Below are 14,931 nucleotides of genomic sequence, written 5' to 3'. Positions count from 1 at the left end.
TTTGCTCCGGCTGAAGACGTAAACCTTCCAAAACAGATTACAAATAAGAAATGCTCATTCAAATGCATTCATGTGCATTTGTTGGGGACTATTTCAAGCTGTGGCTACATACACATTTGGTAAGTTGGTCAGTATTTACAGCAGCAGTGGTGGCACCTATGTGGCACATTGATGTGTTTTAAAATGTATGCATGTTGCTGTTTGGACAACAATGGAGCTATATGCTAAGTTTCATTAGGCTTTGGCTAATGAAGCTTAGCATATACATGTTAGTAGAATCAAATCAAATTCAAATTTTTAATTACAACCATGGATTTATTGGCAAAAAAATTTGACAAGATAAGATTAAGAGTTACATAAGGCTGTAAAAAACAACAACAACCACTTTAACAAAGTAGAAGGAAGGGTCATTCTTTTGTGGTTATGAATATGCAGTAATTTGACACTGCAGTTACATTAGTGGCAATGTCATTACACACTGCAGCTGATCTCTTGTAGTTGCATTTTATTTAATGCCAATAATAATCTTGTTGGGCCTTAAATGTAAACTCTTGTAAGGAATATACTGCAATGTTATTAATACTTGTGTTCACTAAATCATTCAATAAATGCTGCATTCCAATACTATTGTAACAGAAACAAAACAGCACTGTAACAATCAATGAAAACTAAAGTGGTCTCAGAACAGTGTTGCTAAAAATCAGGTTCTGACCTTAGCAAGACTTGCTTAGAAGTATATATGTTCTGACAACACAGATGTCAGAGGGGACCCTCAGGACCCCAGCCTGTCACCGCAGGCTAGCTATCGAGGGGAGGCTAAGTTAATCTAGGCTAGGCCAGTAAGGGAAGGGGTCACAGTTCACTGTGTATGCCCCGCTGCTTTAGCACCGGCTGACAGGCCACAGGAGTCTGAAAGTCCATGATGTACTGGCATTTGCTGGGCTCCTTCACCGATCGCAAGGCTGTCTCTGTTCCGCATGTCAGTGTGACCTAGAAAAGCACAAAGAAAGAAAAGTTGAGGAGATGCAGGGAGAAGAGCTGTTGTTAGCCTGAGTCAAAAGCCATGCCAGTTTTATCTCAAAAAGTGGGGTGATGCCGTCCTAACTCTTGTTTTAGTGATTTTTTTTTTTTTACTTTTGTGAAGAAGTGGGAATCAGTACAAATGACAGGATTATGCAGAGACACAGAGGGGCTGGCATTTCAAACATATTCAGGTCTCTCCTCATACAAGTTGATTACGGAGAGGTTTCCTGCAGGACAATGTGGTGTTATGTGACATCACTGCTGTTGTCCCAACGTATGAACAGGACAGGGGAGGATGCGATTACAACTGTCATGACTTTAATTGGTAACTTTGATGCCCCTCTGCAAGAGAGTGGAAAGGGAAAAACAACTTAGCCTATTTTACTTCTAGGGGGTTTCCATAGCAACCCCTCACATCATACTGCACCCTGAACAGACAATCCCTCTGGTGAACAAAAGCACCTGGAGAGGGAGAGAGATGGAAACTTGACAGGTATTCATGTGCTGAAGTTTGAGTCTGGTACAACTGGTGATTTGGTTTTGTCCCGTACTTGGATTAAAAATAGAGGCTTTTGTTATGTCACTTTGTATCTAGTTGCACAGAGATATTAAGTGGGTGTGCTCCACTTGGTGAGACAAAGTGTTCTCTTATGAGTGTGTGCATGATTATTGGTGCTTAAGTTTTGACTTGCAGGTGCCAGAGCCATAGATCAGGGGAAATACTATAAATTTATTAGATTAATTTTGTTGTCCAAGCAAATCCATTTTTAGTATATTTTCAAATTGCAGATGATGTTATCAGGGTTTTCTCAGCCTGGACTTGGAGGCTGTATATTTGCCTGAAAGAGGTCTACCAGACCGTAAAAGAGACTCCATCATGGGAAATGTAGAATATAGGGTTTATAGTATACTAGAAACAAAATCTTTGCTTCAGCTGCATCAGTTCTGTCAATTCCTTTTTAATCTGTCACAAACTGGTATGATCACCTGACTGGTCATGTTTCTTGCCCTGTCCACCTCCTGTTAGCAATTATAACCTATTCCCAGGTCTCAAAAATTTACTTAGTGAGTACAATATTATCATCACCAGTAGAAATAATGGTGAAAACTACAAAATCAAGACAAACATTTATTCATGTGAACTCACCTGCCAAAGGTACAGTTGTGCTATCTGTAGCTAAACTCACTGCTGACATGGAACAGTCACAGTCCAGCACTATGAATTTAATTAATATTTTGAAACAGTTGAGTTCACCCTTCCCCATAGACTCTTAAGACACACTGCACACTGCTTGAATTTGGATTACCTCGATATCCACCAGTGAAACAATACATCACTGGTCCCACTACTCAAGTATAAAGAGAGGAGTGTGTTTCAGAGCAGAAAGAGAAAGCACTACCCAAAGACGAGGTTCAGCATTTCAAATATAATGAGCGTCGACTTCTGACGAGACTTCATTTATGCCGACTGCACACGGTTGGGAGGTCGTATCAAAGGAATTCAGTTTAGTCTTTTCAAAGGGGGCCCCCGGATGGCATGAATACGTACATTTGCAAATGACATTTATTGGACTCTGATTTGAAGAGGGGGCCAGGCAAAGAAAATGAGATTATTAAATGTGCTACATTTTTAATTGAGCAAATTTTCACACAGAACTGTAAATGGATGTCATGAAAGTGACTGAAAGAGGAGGGAATCCTGGGAAAATCCAGAGCAGTGTAAGAGAAAGCTGCACAAGAATGCAGCATTAATTTATCTTGTGTTTGTCTGCATCAATTATGTATCAATGTGGGTATGGCGGAAGTAAATAGTCTATAAGAACAGATCTAATCATCTAATAATATCTATGTAACTAAAGGAACCACATTCCACTTTATCCTTAAACACTGTGCTGCTAAGATTATTGCCTCCTTCTAGCTGGGTGGCGTATGGTTTTGTACTTACTGTAGCACTGCGTGAGCCTCCTTGCCAGCAGGGCTCTCCATTCTCATACACCATCTGACTGTACTGGTTCTTTGGTGTCCCTGCCCACATCCCCCACTTCCTGAAATTAAAAAAAAAAATAAGAAAAAGCATGGTTACCTTTAATTCTTTGATAAAGTGCCTGTGGAAACAAAGTTTCTATCTATTAGTCAAGCAAAACAGAAATCAGTAATTTCCTTTCTCTTTCATAAACAGTTGGGACAAATTGAACATTGAAACCTATCTTTTTTTTTTTAAATTTTTTTAAACAGCACTAGGTTTGGGTTATTGAAAAACACTTTCTCCCAGTAAAAACAAAAAGCTGGCAAGATGGCCAGTCTGGCACTGCCCTCCTTTGGTTCCTGGCACCAGCTTTTTCGTGTCCCTTCTCCTCTTTAACAATGGAGGGGAAATATTAATTACCATTTTGTCAGAGTTAATTCTGTGTGCAATAACACATGAGGGAAGGAGAAGAGAAAAACACAACACCAGTGAAGCCCATCTCAAATGAGGCTGTGCCTGCCCAGTGCTAGCTAATTACATTCTCACCACACATTTCAAGGGGAGTTAGGAAAACCAAAGCAAACCAGGGTGCCAGTGGACACTGTCCAAGCACAGCACCGACAGATGCCATTTGATAACACTTTCACCAGCTAACTACCTCTGATCTTTTGTTGAACTCGAGCAGCTTCTTTGAGGTCGTGTCGAATGCAGTCATGCTGCTAGTAAGTTTCGATTTTTGTAAAACACTGTAATCCTGTTAGGGAGGAAAATCTTTTCTGCGTTTGGTGCATGGTTGACTGTCTCGCTCTGATCTCCGCTCCACATAGGCTAGCAACTGTTTTCTGTCTGCAATGCTAAATACACAGGACAGAGGATAAACTTTGAAATCAATCTTTTCACTTTCAGGGAAACATACACAGTAAATGGAAAAACAAACCTGATGGTCTACAGGGTTTTTCTTTTTAAATCAACAGCTTGTCAATGATCTGTTAATCATTCTGGATTAAGAGCTACTAAGGCTATAAATTCAGCGTAAATTTTAATATGCCTAAGTGCTTTTCTCTCCAGTGCCAGCCCCGTCACAAGTGCACAACACTTGATCAATGTGCCCACATTGACCCTTCCAAAGGGGATTAAAGCTGCCTCTGTTCCTTGAGTACTGCTTTTAGTATTATAGAAGCGAATCTGCTATTATTCATGACCTATTATTAGTCCTGTTAAATGATGGTCATTGAATCCCTGTGCCAAAGTGATTGACATTTGTATTCTATTGGTCAACAACAAACTGGTGAGCTCACATTAATGAATACATACAGTTGTCTTCCCCAACATAAAACATAAGTAACAAAAACACAAATCTCTAACGAAAAGGAATAAAAAAGAATATTGGATGCTTTATTCTAATTGGTGTCCATCAAACACAGAATTTATTTCCACATCTCTTTAAATGCCCGTTTATTCTCGTTTGACCTTGAATAGGGCAAACATGGAGATCTCTTTGATTTCAAAAAGTACTCTCCAGCTCTTTCAGACACATGGCTGTCTTCAGGTCCCTGAGTTTGGCTTTTCTTCTCTCTATGATGTGCATGGCTTATTTAAGATGCCTGAACGGGTCAGTCAGAGGTGAATTGCTCACACAAGTGGAAGCCGGCTGGGCCTGAGCGTCTCGCCTTTTTCCTTCCAGCCTGTTTGATTGGGTTTTAGCACTCTGTTAGCACCGGGAGGCCCTCAAATGGATTGCTGTCAGGGCCAGCAGACATGGCAAGCTGAGAAAGTGACAGTGCTTCGGCTCTCGCGACTAGCTGACCAACGATCCCTTGCGCATCACCTCCCTGTCTCCTCGTCCGTCGCAACCCCCATCCCCTAACACACCTCATTCCCTCACCTCACCTTCGTTCACTTCCTTCCTTAATCTCCATTCTCGCTCTGTCAACCCTCCTGTGCCCCAGGAGGCAGCGTAGGCCCTGTCAATTAGGCTTGAGTCATCATTGAGATGTGGCCAACACACTATAGTCATTTGGACTCACAGGAGTCACGAGATGGAATCTTATTGACGGATCATTCCCTGTAATACCTACTTGCACTTGGTATTGGCAGCCCATTTTCTACAGTCATTCCACACTTATCACCAGAATAGTGCTTAGCTAGTTACTTATACCTCTGAAAAAAACACATTTTTATTGCTTAATTTCATGGCATTAACATTACTATATGTTGGTCTGACCCTGTGACAGACAATATTGTGCAAACCAAAATCTGCAAAATGGACCCCCCTTGGCCCAATGACAACTTCATTTTCTCATCCAATTTATCACATTTTAGCTTTAAGCTACAGACACACATGATGCTCACTTGCACTTGCAGCAGCAGGGCCAGTCTCCTTAAAATTATCTGGGTTACTGTATGTATTTTCTTCCTTCATAACATGTTGGCTGATCTGCTGCACCTGTTTTCTGCAGCCAAGCTGGAAACCCTGTTTGCCTGCCCAACAGAACAGCTCACACCCAACATTACTATTCAGATCACTGACTTGAATTTCCAGGAGCAGAATAAGAAAAACAGACACATTTCTGTTTTCAGTCCAATAAAAGAACACAAATGAAGATAATTAAAATATGTAAATAGAGTGGCAGTGGAGAGTAAATCGCATCCTAGCTTTTGTGGAAATCCATTTCCGACCACACAGAAACAAGGGAGGGGCCACAAAAGCAGACCTCCTTTTAATGATTAATGATGGTAGATATTGAACACATGCTACTTTTAAGATTTAAAACGTCAAGAATCTTATTTACAGATATCTGGGTTATGACTCATTCTTTGTCTGGCCTCCTCTAATGCCATAAAATACACCTTCCATCACAGATAAAGCTGTAAACGCAGCATATCTAGCCAGCTAAGCGTATTATCCATACATTTACTTTGCACTGTGGATGAGATAGTGGGCCTAGGAGAACTCAGAGGTGCTTCTAACCACATGCATTACTCTCTGAATCACTAAGGTGTGATTTCTATTGACACAAAGAATGGCAGATGGAGTTGTGATTTAATTACATCCAGTACCCACAAAAATAACATTAAAATTTCAGTTTCTTGCAGCTCCTCGATAACAGAGCCACGTTCACTGCAGGACTAAAAAAAGAACAGGAGAATCATTGTAAAAAAAATTAAAATAAAAAAATACGTTGTTGATCGTATGTCCAAACTTATGATTTTGTAAGAGCATGTAAAATACTTTCTGTAACTGTTAAGACAAAATTGGTCACCGAGTACTCACATTGTTTTACTGATTTTTTAAATAATCTAATCCTCATTAGGAATAATTAGCATTAAAAAAGCTGATTAACTTCCTTTTCTTCTTCTGATAATGGCTTGAGCTGATATAAGCTCCTCTTATTTCTTTAAAACGATGCGGTCGCCAGTGATTCTGTTTTAAACTTCACCGCGGTGCTAATCCTTATGCCTCGAGTGATAAATCCCGAAGATCCACAGCTAATCTCGCTCAACACTGAGTGGAGAGTTACCCCCTCTGATATAGCCACAAATCAACCTTTCAGAAGCAATTATCATTTAGACAACTCTACTCTGGTGTTTAAACACCCCGCAGACACTGAGGGGGGAAAAAAAAAATCTGGGCCAAAAGTGTGTATTTGTGCATGCCTTGATCTGTGTCTGTGTATGCTTGTGTGTGTGTGTGTGTGTGTGTGTGTTTTGAGACCCTCGGCCTTCACTGGAGAGAAACTGGATGAACAAAACCACAGGGAGAAAAGAACACAACGGTGGCCCCGTTTGGTATGTCTGTGGTTTCCTCAAGTAAACTGAATATAAATTCGCTCATTTGCCCTCAGTGCTTTCTTTGCATGTTTGCAGACATTAGAAAGCTGACGTAAACTCCACTGAAGCATCACCACATCTGCGTCTCATTCACTGGAGCTGCCTGCATATATTCATATACGCAACATGTGCTATTAAGACGCCAGTACAGTAAGGCAACTAGGGCTAGGTATTGAACTTACTTCATGATGTATTTACTGTTTAGTGCTGATTGGAAATTTGAATTAAAAGCAAATCAGTCTCAATATGTCTCAGCGTGAGGTATCTCACACACACACACACACACACACACACACACACACACACACACACACACACACACACACACACACACACACACAAAACCCCCAAAACAAAACAAAAAATACAACAACAACAACAACTCAAATACTGCTCTGGCACCAGTATTGAAACTTCAAATCACTGAAATTGAAAGTTCAAATTATTCCCAGCTCTAGGCAGCCTCCATCCCTTTTTAGAGAGCATCAACATCAAGCAAGGTCACTCACATACAATCAGCTCATTTACAGTAACTGGAAGACCGGATGTGCCGACTCAGCATCAGATTACTTGTAAATACTTTTCAAACCACCAGCTCCTCATACTGAATCCTAACCTTGTGCATTACTAATGACATACAGTACCTGTGTTAAGATGGTGTAACGTCTGTGCTTATTACCGTCACCTTCTCACTGTAGCATCCACTCATGAGCTGCCACTGAATTATACCTCACAGCTATGCTTTTCACTGCTTTAACAAGGGGTCTGGAGCAGCAAGTTAGTCCCCTCACTATGCTGTTAATGTGCTAATCATTTACAGCATGAGACGCGGTGCTGCACTAGCAGGTAGAGAGAGCAATTTGGGAGCTGCTAGTTAATTTGGATTCGGTGAAACAACTCTACAGAAAAAGAGAGAGAGAGAGAAAAAAAAAGGCCAAGCTCTCATAGCCAAGCTGTGCCAAGCATCGCTAACCTCTGCCACTCATGTAAGGTCACCAATCAGTGAGCGGCATGAGCCCAGGCACTGTCATTACTGTGCCAGTCACTGATGCTCCTCTCACCCTCCTACCCCCCGTTGTGCCCAGCACCTTAATAAATAATTCATACGCATTGGAACATGTGAAGGGCACATGCTTAGTCTGGCCTTTGCTTTCACTTCATTTCATATGACTGCTATAGAAAGAAGGCATTTATACCTTGTTTTTCTTTGAGAGCAGGTATTGCTAAATTGCAGAGAGCAGAACAGGATTAAAATATATTATTACATAATACATAATGAATGTGGGGATATAAATAAATCCTCAACAGGTCGACTGGTGAAACTGCAGATAGCATGCTAGATGTTTCTGTTTTGTGTAACTATTTTGCTGACTGATTTCCTTATGTATAGCGCCTTGACCTAAATAATTTTCTAAAACAGCGCGTAACATCCACGATGTTACGCGCACACATTTTTTGTTGCATTCGCTACATAAACGCAACTCGAAGGCCATTTTGTGTGCAGTTCTAAAACAAATTCAGGGTGCATATTTCATCAACAGCTCCTGACTGATATGAATCAGGGCTGATGTCAAACCCAAATCAGTATTCTGTTAACAGCTCACTTGTGCCTCATTAACAACTGGGCTAGATGTTGCCATGGCTACCCAGCAGAAAGGCCATCAGGGGTTCACAGTGTCAGCTCCTCCCAACCTCCACTGCCTACCACTTTAACCCTCTCCTCAGACACACAAGAGTCATTACCCCTTCGCCTTGATTGCCTGATAAAGTGTGGGCTGTTAGGTTCAGGGACCATGTAACATAAACACATTAAGAACACAAATACATAGGCTTAACATTTCTTATATTAGTGTGTGTGTGTTATATAAATTTCTGTTTCTGCCTGGCTGTCAGTAGCTGCACTAGTATACCGTGGCATGCTCCTCTTGAGTGTTGGGCATTAAGCGGCTGCCATGTTCCCAGGTAAAGAGGGCCCCTCTCTTTGCTAATGGCACTCCAGCGAATGACCTTGACAGCTTGAAAATGAGCGCATTAAGTAGAACACTTAAATGTATAATTATGCACTTGTTCCAGTGGAACTGTCACTACTCTGTAGGTTAAATCATTACAGCTTAGATAAGATGGAAAAAAATAAAAAATTAATAATAAAGTAAATCCTTTTTTTTTTTTTTTTTTTTTTTTTTTTTCCAATGCCTATCAGAACAATTAGGGGACGGAACTGGCTTTGCTATGAACACATGAAAGGGAGCATCACTCCACTCATTAAATGAACACATTCATAAAAGCAAAGCAGTGGAGAGTGAAGCTACAAACACAGCCATTAGTCGTTGTGCTGCCCTCGCCAAGCGTAATCCTGCTAGGCTAGAAAGCCAGGCCGAAGCATGCACAAACATCCACAAACTTTTAAGCCACGACACTGCGTTCCTGTCTTAGCTGTTCTCAACTGCTCTCACGTAGCGCCGCTGAGCGGAGCGTCCAAGATGCTAGTCATCCTACCGTCAAGAGGAGCGCTCACTCCGATGCCATTTTCAAAACCCAAAAAAGGCACGCGAACACCCACTCCAACACAAATTACCTGAACTAAAGAAAGAATATAACTTTTACATTTTTACGCTTGACACTTATAAACCTCAACATTATTAATCTAAAGACAGCACAGTCGTTTTATTGAAAAGAAGTGTGCATGGAAATGTAATGTGCTTGTTTTCAACATGACAGTTTGATGAAAAATTTAATAAGAAGAGCAAGACAGTGTAGATTATGTATTCAGAACCCTAGCACTATGTTTAACTTTTGTGGGCTGCTTGTAAAATAAAAACTTACATGAATATTAAAATGTAAAATATGTATGTACCGATTAGAAAAAGATGGCCCTGTCGTACATATAATCCAGGTACAAAGCACAGTAGCAGAGTATACAACATTAACCTTTAAAATGGGACGTCTGCACAGCCTCAAACAGTCCAACATTAATTTGCTTTAATTTAGGCAGGCTGCCTGCAGTGCAACAGGATGGTGGGTGTTTAAAGATTAAAAAACTTCAAAAGTAGAAGAAGACGTTCTGTCTATTGTTCAGACATTTGTCACCAGAATGCCATTATCAAGTTTAGTAGGAAGAAAAGATTACGTTATACATCTGTCATGCACACAGATACACAGAGCCTGTGGAGAGCCATAGCGAAAACAGGAATGTCCAGGTTCAGTTCCAGAAGTAAGAAAACTTCATTCAAAGCCACATTAAAAACAATGCATAAGTAGCATAATTTGTTAATTCTGTGTTTAGTGGCCTTTAACAAACATAATTTCCCCTGAGCCTCAGACCAACAGTGAGTGGGGGGCATGACAGGGGGACAGTAAAGACTGAATGATGGAAATGTTTTGAAGCAGCAGAGATTACAGCTTAAAAAAAAAACATTAGAAGAAAGCATGGGAAAATATCAAGGGTACTGAAGAAACCAAATTATGATGATGTAAGTACAAGCTATGCCTTTCAGGTAAATTTAATGGGAATTGTATTCTTTCTTGTATGCTAACAAACGTAACTGTTGTTTAACTTTGTTAAAACCATGAAGGTTTAATCACTTTTAATCTCGAGTAATGTGGTAGATATTTGGCTCTGAATAGCCTCCTCCACTAAGAAATTAAGATTCTTAGTGCTGCAGTTTCACTTTTTAAATAATAGCCACTATGATGATTCAGTTAGTAAAAATACCAACTGCATCTGCTCTTCTGTAGCTGGCATGACATCAACTTATATCAGCTTGACAGTATTACATTGTATGCAGTTGATTATCATAGCTGTGGTTCACCATCTAGCATTATCAAGAATGCTGTCATTTCAAGTTTTGTTGCTCCTACGTTCCTGTCCTTACTCTTCATCTAACACTGTTCGCTGACTCACACATCACACAGAGTTGGTGAAAGCTGACAAATATTGTCAAATATCAACATTGTCAAAATGCCAGAAAATATTCTGATTGTATTTTTAGCCCATAACTGTCACCCCTTAGTCAGGATGTTTTGTCGAAAGGTGTTGAAGTGTGTCGTTCCCTGATTCTATCTCAGGTTGATGTTCAGTTTCTTTGTGCTCATTTGTAACCTGCTTGTGTTTGAGCAGTTTTACAGTAATAATCTTACAGCTCCCTTGCGATTGCTGTGCAATAAAATGGCCACCTATCGAGATAATTAGCTACAGTAATTTTCTCCTGTTTATACATGCACAGCCACTGCAGAAAACTGCAAGTGAACAGTAATTAATCTTAGGAGAAGGGACGTGATATATTTTCTCCATCACAATTTCATTTCTTTTCATACGTTTAAAAAGACGTTGGGCTTTTCAGCTGCCCTCAAGATAAATTGACTCTTATTGATCAAATGAACATATTTCCATATTACTATGTCCACAGAGTAGAGTCTCCTTTCTTGCCAATAAATTTGCTCAGCTGGATCATTCGAGCTAAGGTCCCTCTAAGGAGTTTGTCAGCCTGGAGGCATTCACATCACCTCTTTCCCTCAGCACCTGGAGATTTTCCCATTTACATTCTGAGGATCTTTTATTCAGAGTGCTACAAGAACTGCATAGTGGCAAAACAATATAGGGTCACTGGCATTTGGTGTGAGAAAATGTTGTTATGCTACGACTGTGTGTAGCTCCAAAAAAAAAAAAAAAAAAAAGGCAGATCTGTAAAAAGCATGCGTATGTCTACAGTACACTGCTACAAACAGCCAACCTATTTGTATTTTTCTCGGTGGCCAGAACATCCCACTCTCTCTGGGGTTGCTCTGTGCTGTCATTTCAACTGCCTGGCTCCTTCGCAGTGGGCATACACAGTCATTCACTGTGGTTTCAATGTTGCTAGGCTACCTCACTTCTCCACTGTTTGCTGTTTGAAAATCTACTGTTCAATAAAGCAGTTCTAGGGAGACCTGTGGGTTTGAATACTGAGCGATATGAACCTGCAGAAGTAACTGACAACACTAATAGCCTTTTTTTTTTAAGTTTCACAATACTCTTTTTCTTTTGTCCCTTAACTCGGTAACATACTAGCACTATTTGTGCCTACCTCTACAGTGCATGCATCAGTCATAATATTCATACATCAGAACATTTATAACCTTCCCCAGCTATATTTTCATGTAAAAGTGAGTCATAACCGGAGTGGTGAAAATTTCCTCTTTGTAGTCTTCCACTGTTCTTTTACGGTTTGTATATTCATATCTGGCCAGCAGTGTCTAGGAGTTATTATTATTCCTGTTTTGTCTATTCTGTTTTCAGCTTTGGATGTTGGGCATATTCCAAGCTTGGACTGTCAAACAAAGTGTGTTTCCAAGGTTGAAGGGTGCACAAGCAAGCTGCTCACTGGGCCCTGCACAATTTCAGCACTGCCTTTTTCTCTCTCCTCGTCTGCCCTCAATGATGACGAGTGCAGAGCAGTTTGACCCCGGCACAATAGAAGGCCTAGCTCCTTGAACTTTGCGGGGCGACACATGCCGACCCCTGTGACCCTGACTGCGTGGCCACCTGATTTCCCCTGAGTCCCGAAACAAAAACTCATTGGATCACCCCTCAACTGATCCCTTCCTCCTCCACTACAGCTACATTTAAATCATCCCACCCTTCTCTGTCTGAAGGGAAATGCTTCTTAGAAAAAGATGCTTTTATTCTTACAGTGCATCTTTTCTATTTTTGTTTTGTCTGACCACACATTTCTAAGGGGTATAGATTCATGTCAGATATTTTTCTGTCTACATTTTTTTTTCTTTTCATGACCTTTAAAAAAGTATAAAATAAAATATTTCTTTTACATGTTTTGTTCAATATACAGAATGAAGGTTTCTGAGTTCATACCTCTCTGTCTGTCCCATATCATTCCAGCTGGAGCTATTTCTATGTGTTTATCCTAAGCTAACTCTGAAAAGGGCCGCATAAATATTTCAAATGCACTTCTGCTCATGGTGAAAGGTTATTATGGCCAGGCGCTGCTGGGAGGGCATACTTTAAAGAGCTGTTTTTTGTAGTTGTTGTGGTTGTTAGCAGGAAATGGCTTGAATACTAAGCTAATTACTGGATGTTGACAATGTACTTCCTGGGGACTTGTGTTTTAAAACTTAAATGGATCAGACTGATAGTGAGCTGTGGTGCTGCATGTATTTAAGCAATTAGAGTAATTTAAAAAGAAATTAAAATAAAATATTGGGTGCTTGCTGCTAACTGGAAGGAACTGCTTCTGGAGTCTCCTATATTTGATTGTATCGTTCAGCAAGAACTTGCTTCTTGTTTGTAGTTGGATGCACACTCCATGTTTCTGCCAATGAGAATCTGAAACTACATTTTACTTTGTTCTGTGATTTATCATCCTTTTCGCAACAGTGGTATAATGCAGCATTCAATTATGTTCCTGTGGTTTTACCATTATGGTATTATTGCTTCTCTTTAATTTTTGAAACCCCAAAAGAAAAGCTGTAACACTCTGCCTTTCCTTTCTTCCTTTTTCATCCCAAGTTTAACACTGCTTTAGATTAAGGCCTATATTTTCTCTACCTAGACTTCTGACCTATGAGTACCCTCATATAACAAAACAAGCACCTCTACCAATCAGCTGTAACTCGCATTGTATAACACTAAGACCCTTGTCATACATTAATGACTATTAAGGCCAGATCATGATAAGTAGCAGTGCCTTGTCTTGAGTTTGACTCCTGGAGAGAGCATAGGCAACTATGTGTCTCCTCATTCACATGGAGTCGACAACCCCTTGTTTTCACCTAATGTTTGCACACCATGAGTTAAGAATAATTTTCCTTGGTGGACAGATAAACAAAATATAGTCAGGGTAAACAGCTAGTCTGAAAGGAGCCAAGGTAGTTTGTTTTCCTGCTTCCAGTCTTTATTTTACACTAAGCAAACAGCATCCTGACTCGAGCTCTAACAGCGGATTGTTGAATTTTTAGAGAGTCAAGCTACCTGTTCCCTCCTGCTTCAGTCTTTGTTCTAAGCTAACCACATGGATCTAGCTCCATACTTAATGCACACACACTGATATTCATATCTCACTTTCAGCAAGACGGTGAATAAGCATGTTTACCAAAATGTCAATCTACTCTATTCAAGGTAACACAAGGCAACATACAAACAAAGAGGTCAGAAAGCTGCTCCCTGAACTGCCAATGCATTAATTGTAAATTACAATATTGTGTAATTAGACAAGAGGGTAACATATCACCACAAACTGCAGCCTCAGAAATGACCCTCGAGTTGAATCGAAACCTGTGACAGTAACATTACAGCCGCCAATAGATCGTTATTTACTATCACTAATAGCACACACACTTCAGCTGCGATATTGTAGAGAAACACATCAATACAATGGAGGCTGGTGGGAAATGAATGTAACATGCTGGTGACAAAGGGTGATCAATTTTCTGTTTGTAAGTACAGTATGCACTCTGTGTGTGTGTTGTTTCTTCCTCTAAAGTCAATGCTTTCATGTTATGTAAGCTCATATAAGCACAAGACGGTAAAGTAGCACCGATCTTGTATGCTACTGCACATTACTGATTTACAGTTACGTGCATTTGTTTGTCTTTTCAGATGGACTGCGTTTAGTGAACACCATGTTTGCTGTCCCGTCATTGCACCCAGCATGTCTGGTGTGGGTGGGGGTGGGGGTGTGGACATTATGAAGATGGACGACGCTGTCACAGTGGGATGGTGTTTGTCGCAATGCAAGCATTTTCTTCTACTCTATTATCATTATCGTTGCTGATGTTATTGTTACAATAGCCATTTCAGGAAGCGGTTGAGCGGCTGAGACCGAAAGGCACAAAAGCGAAATGGAAAACGGAGACATTGGAATTCAAGAAGTGAATATGAGTTGTATAATATCTACATTTACAGATAATTGGGAGCATACAGTATGACTGCTGTGCCTTATGAAATCTTTATGGCAGTGTGTGTGGCCACAATATAAGAGCAAGCAGCTACAAAAGAAAGTGTTCCCAGGCTGATTTATTGTTCCTTAAGAACATTTGTATAGTTAATGGTCTAATGCCAACTATGCTGCAAAACCAAGCATGAAGGAAGGTTAGGGCTCAGGGAACAATTTTAACTT

General features: G+C 40.3%; 1 protein-coding gene across 1 annotated transcript in view; it reads right to left on the bottom strand.

The window, feature by feature from the left end:
- Positions 1-302: 302 nt before the first annotated feature.
- The window catches only part of LOC121177536 (glucosidase 2 subunit beta-like), a 107,495-nt gene continuing 92,866 nt past the window's right edge, over positions 303-14,931 (bottom strand). The window contains exons 14-15 of the mRNA XM_041031866.1: positions 2,969-3,068; positions 303-990 (exon numbers count right to left, since the gene is read on the bottom strand). Coding sequence (XP_040887800.1) covers positions 853-990; positions 2,969-3,068 — 238 coding nt within the window. The 3' untranslated portion in view covers positions 303-852. The remainder of the gene's footprint in view (positions 991-2,968; positions 3,069-14,931) is intronic.

This window comes from Toxotes jaculatrix, chromosome 23 (assembly GCF_017976425.1).
Source record: "Toxotes jaculatrix isolate fToxJac2 chromosome 23, fToxJac2.pri, whole genome shotgun sequence".
Taxonomy (NCBI): domain Eukaryota; kingdom Metazoa; phylum Chordata; class Actinopteri; family Toxotidae; genus Toxotes; species Toxotes jaculatrix.
Note: the sequence above shows the minus strand (reverse complement) of the source record. Positions and strands in the feature narration are given on the sequence as shown.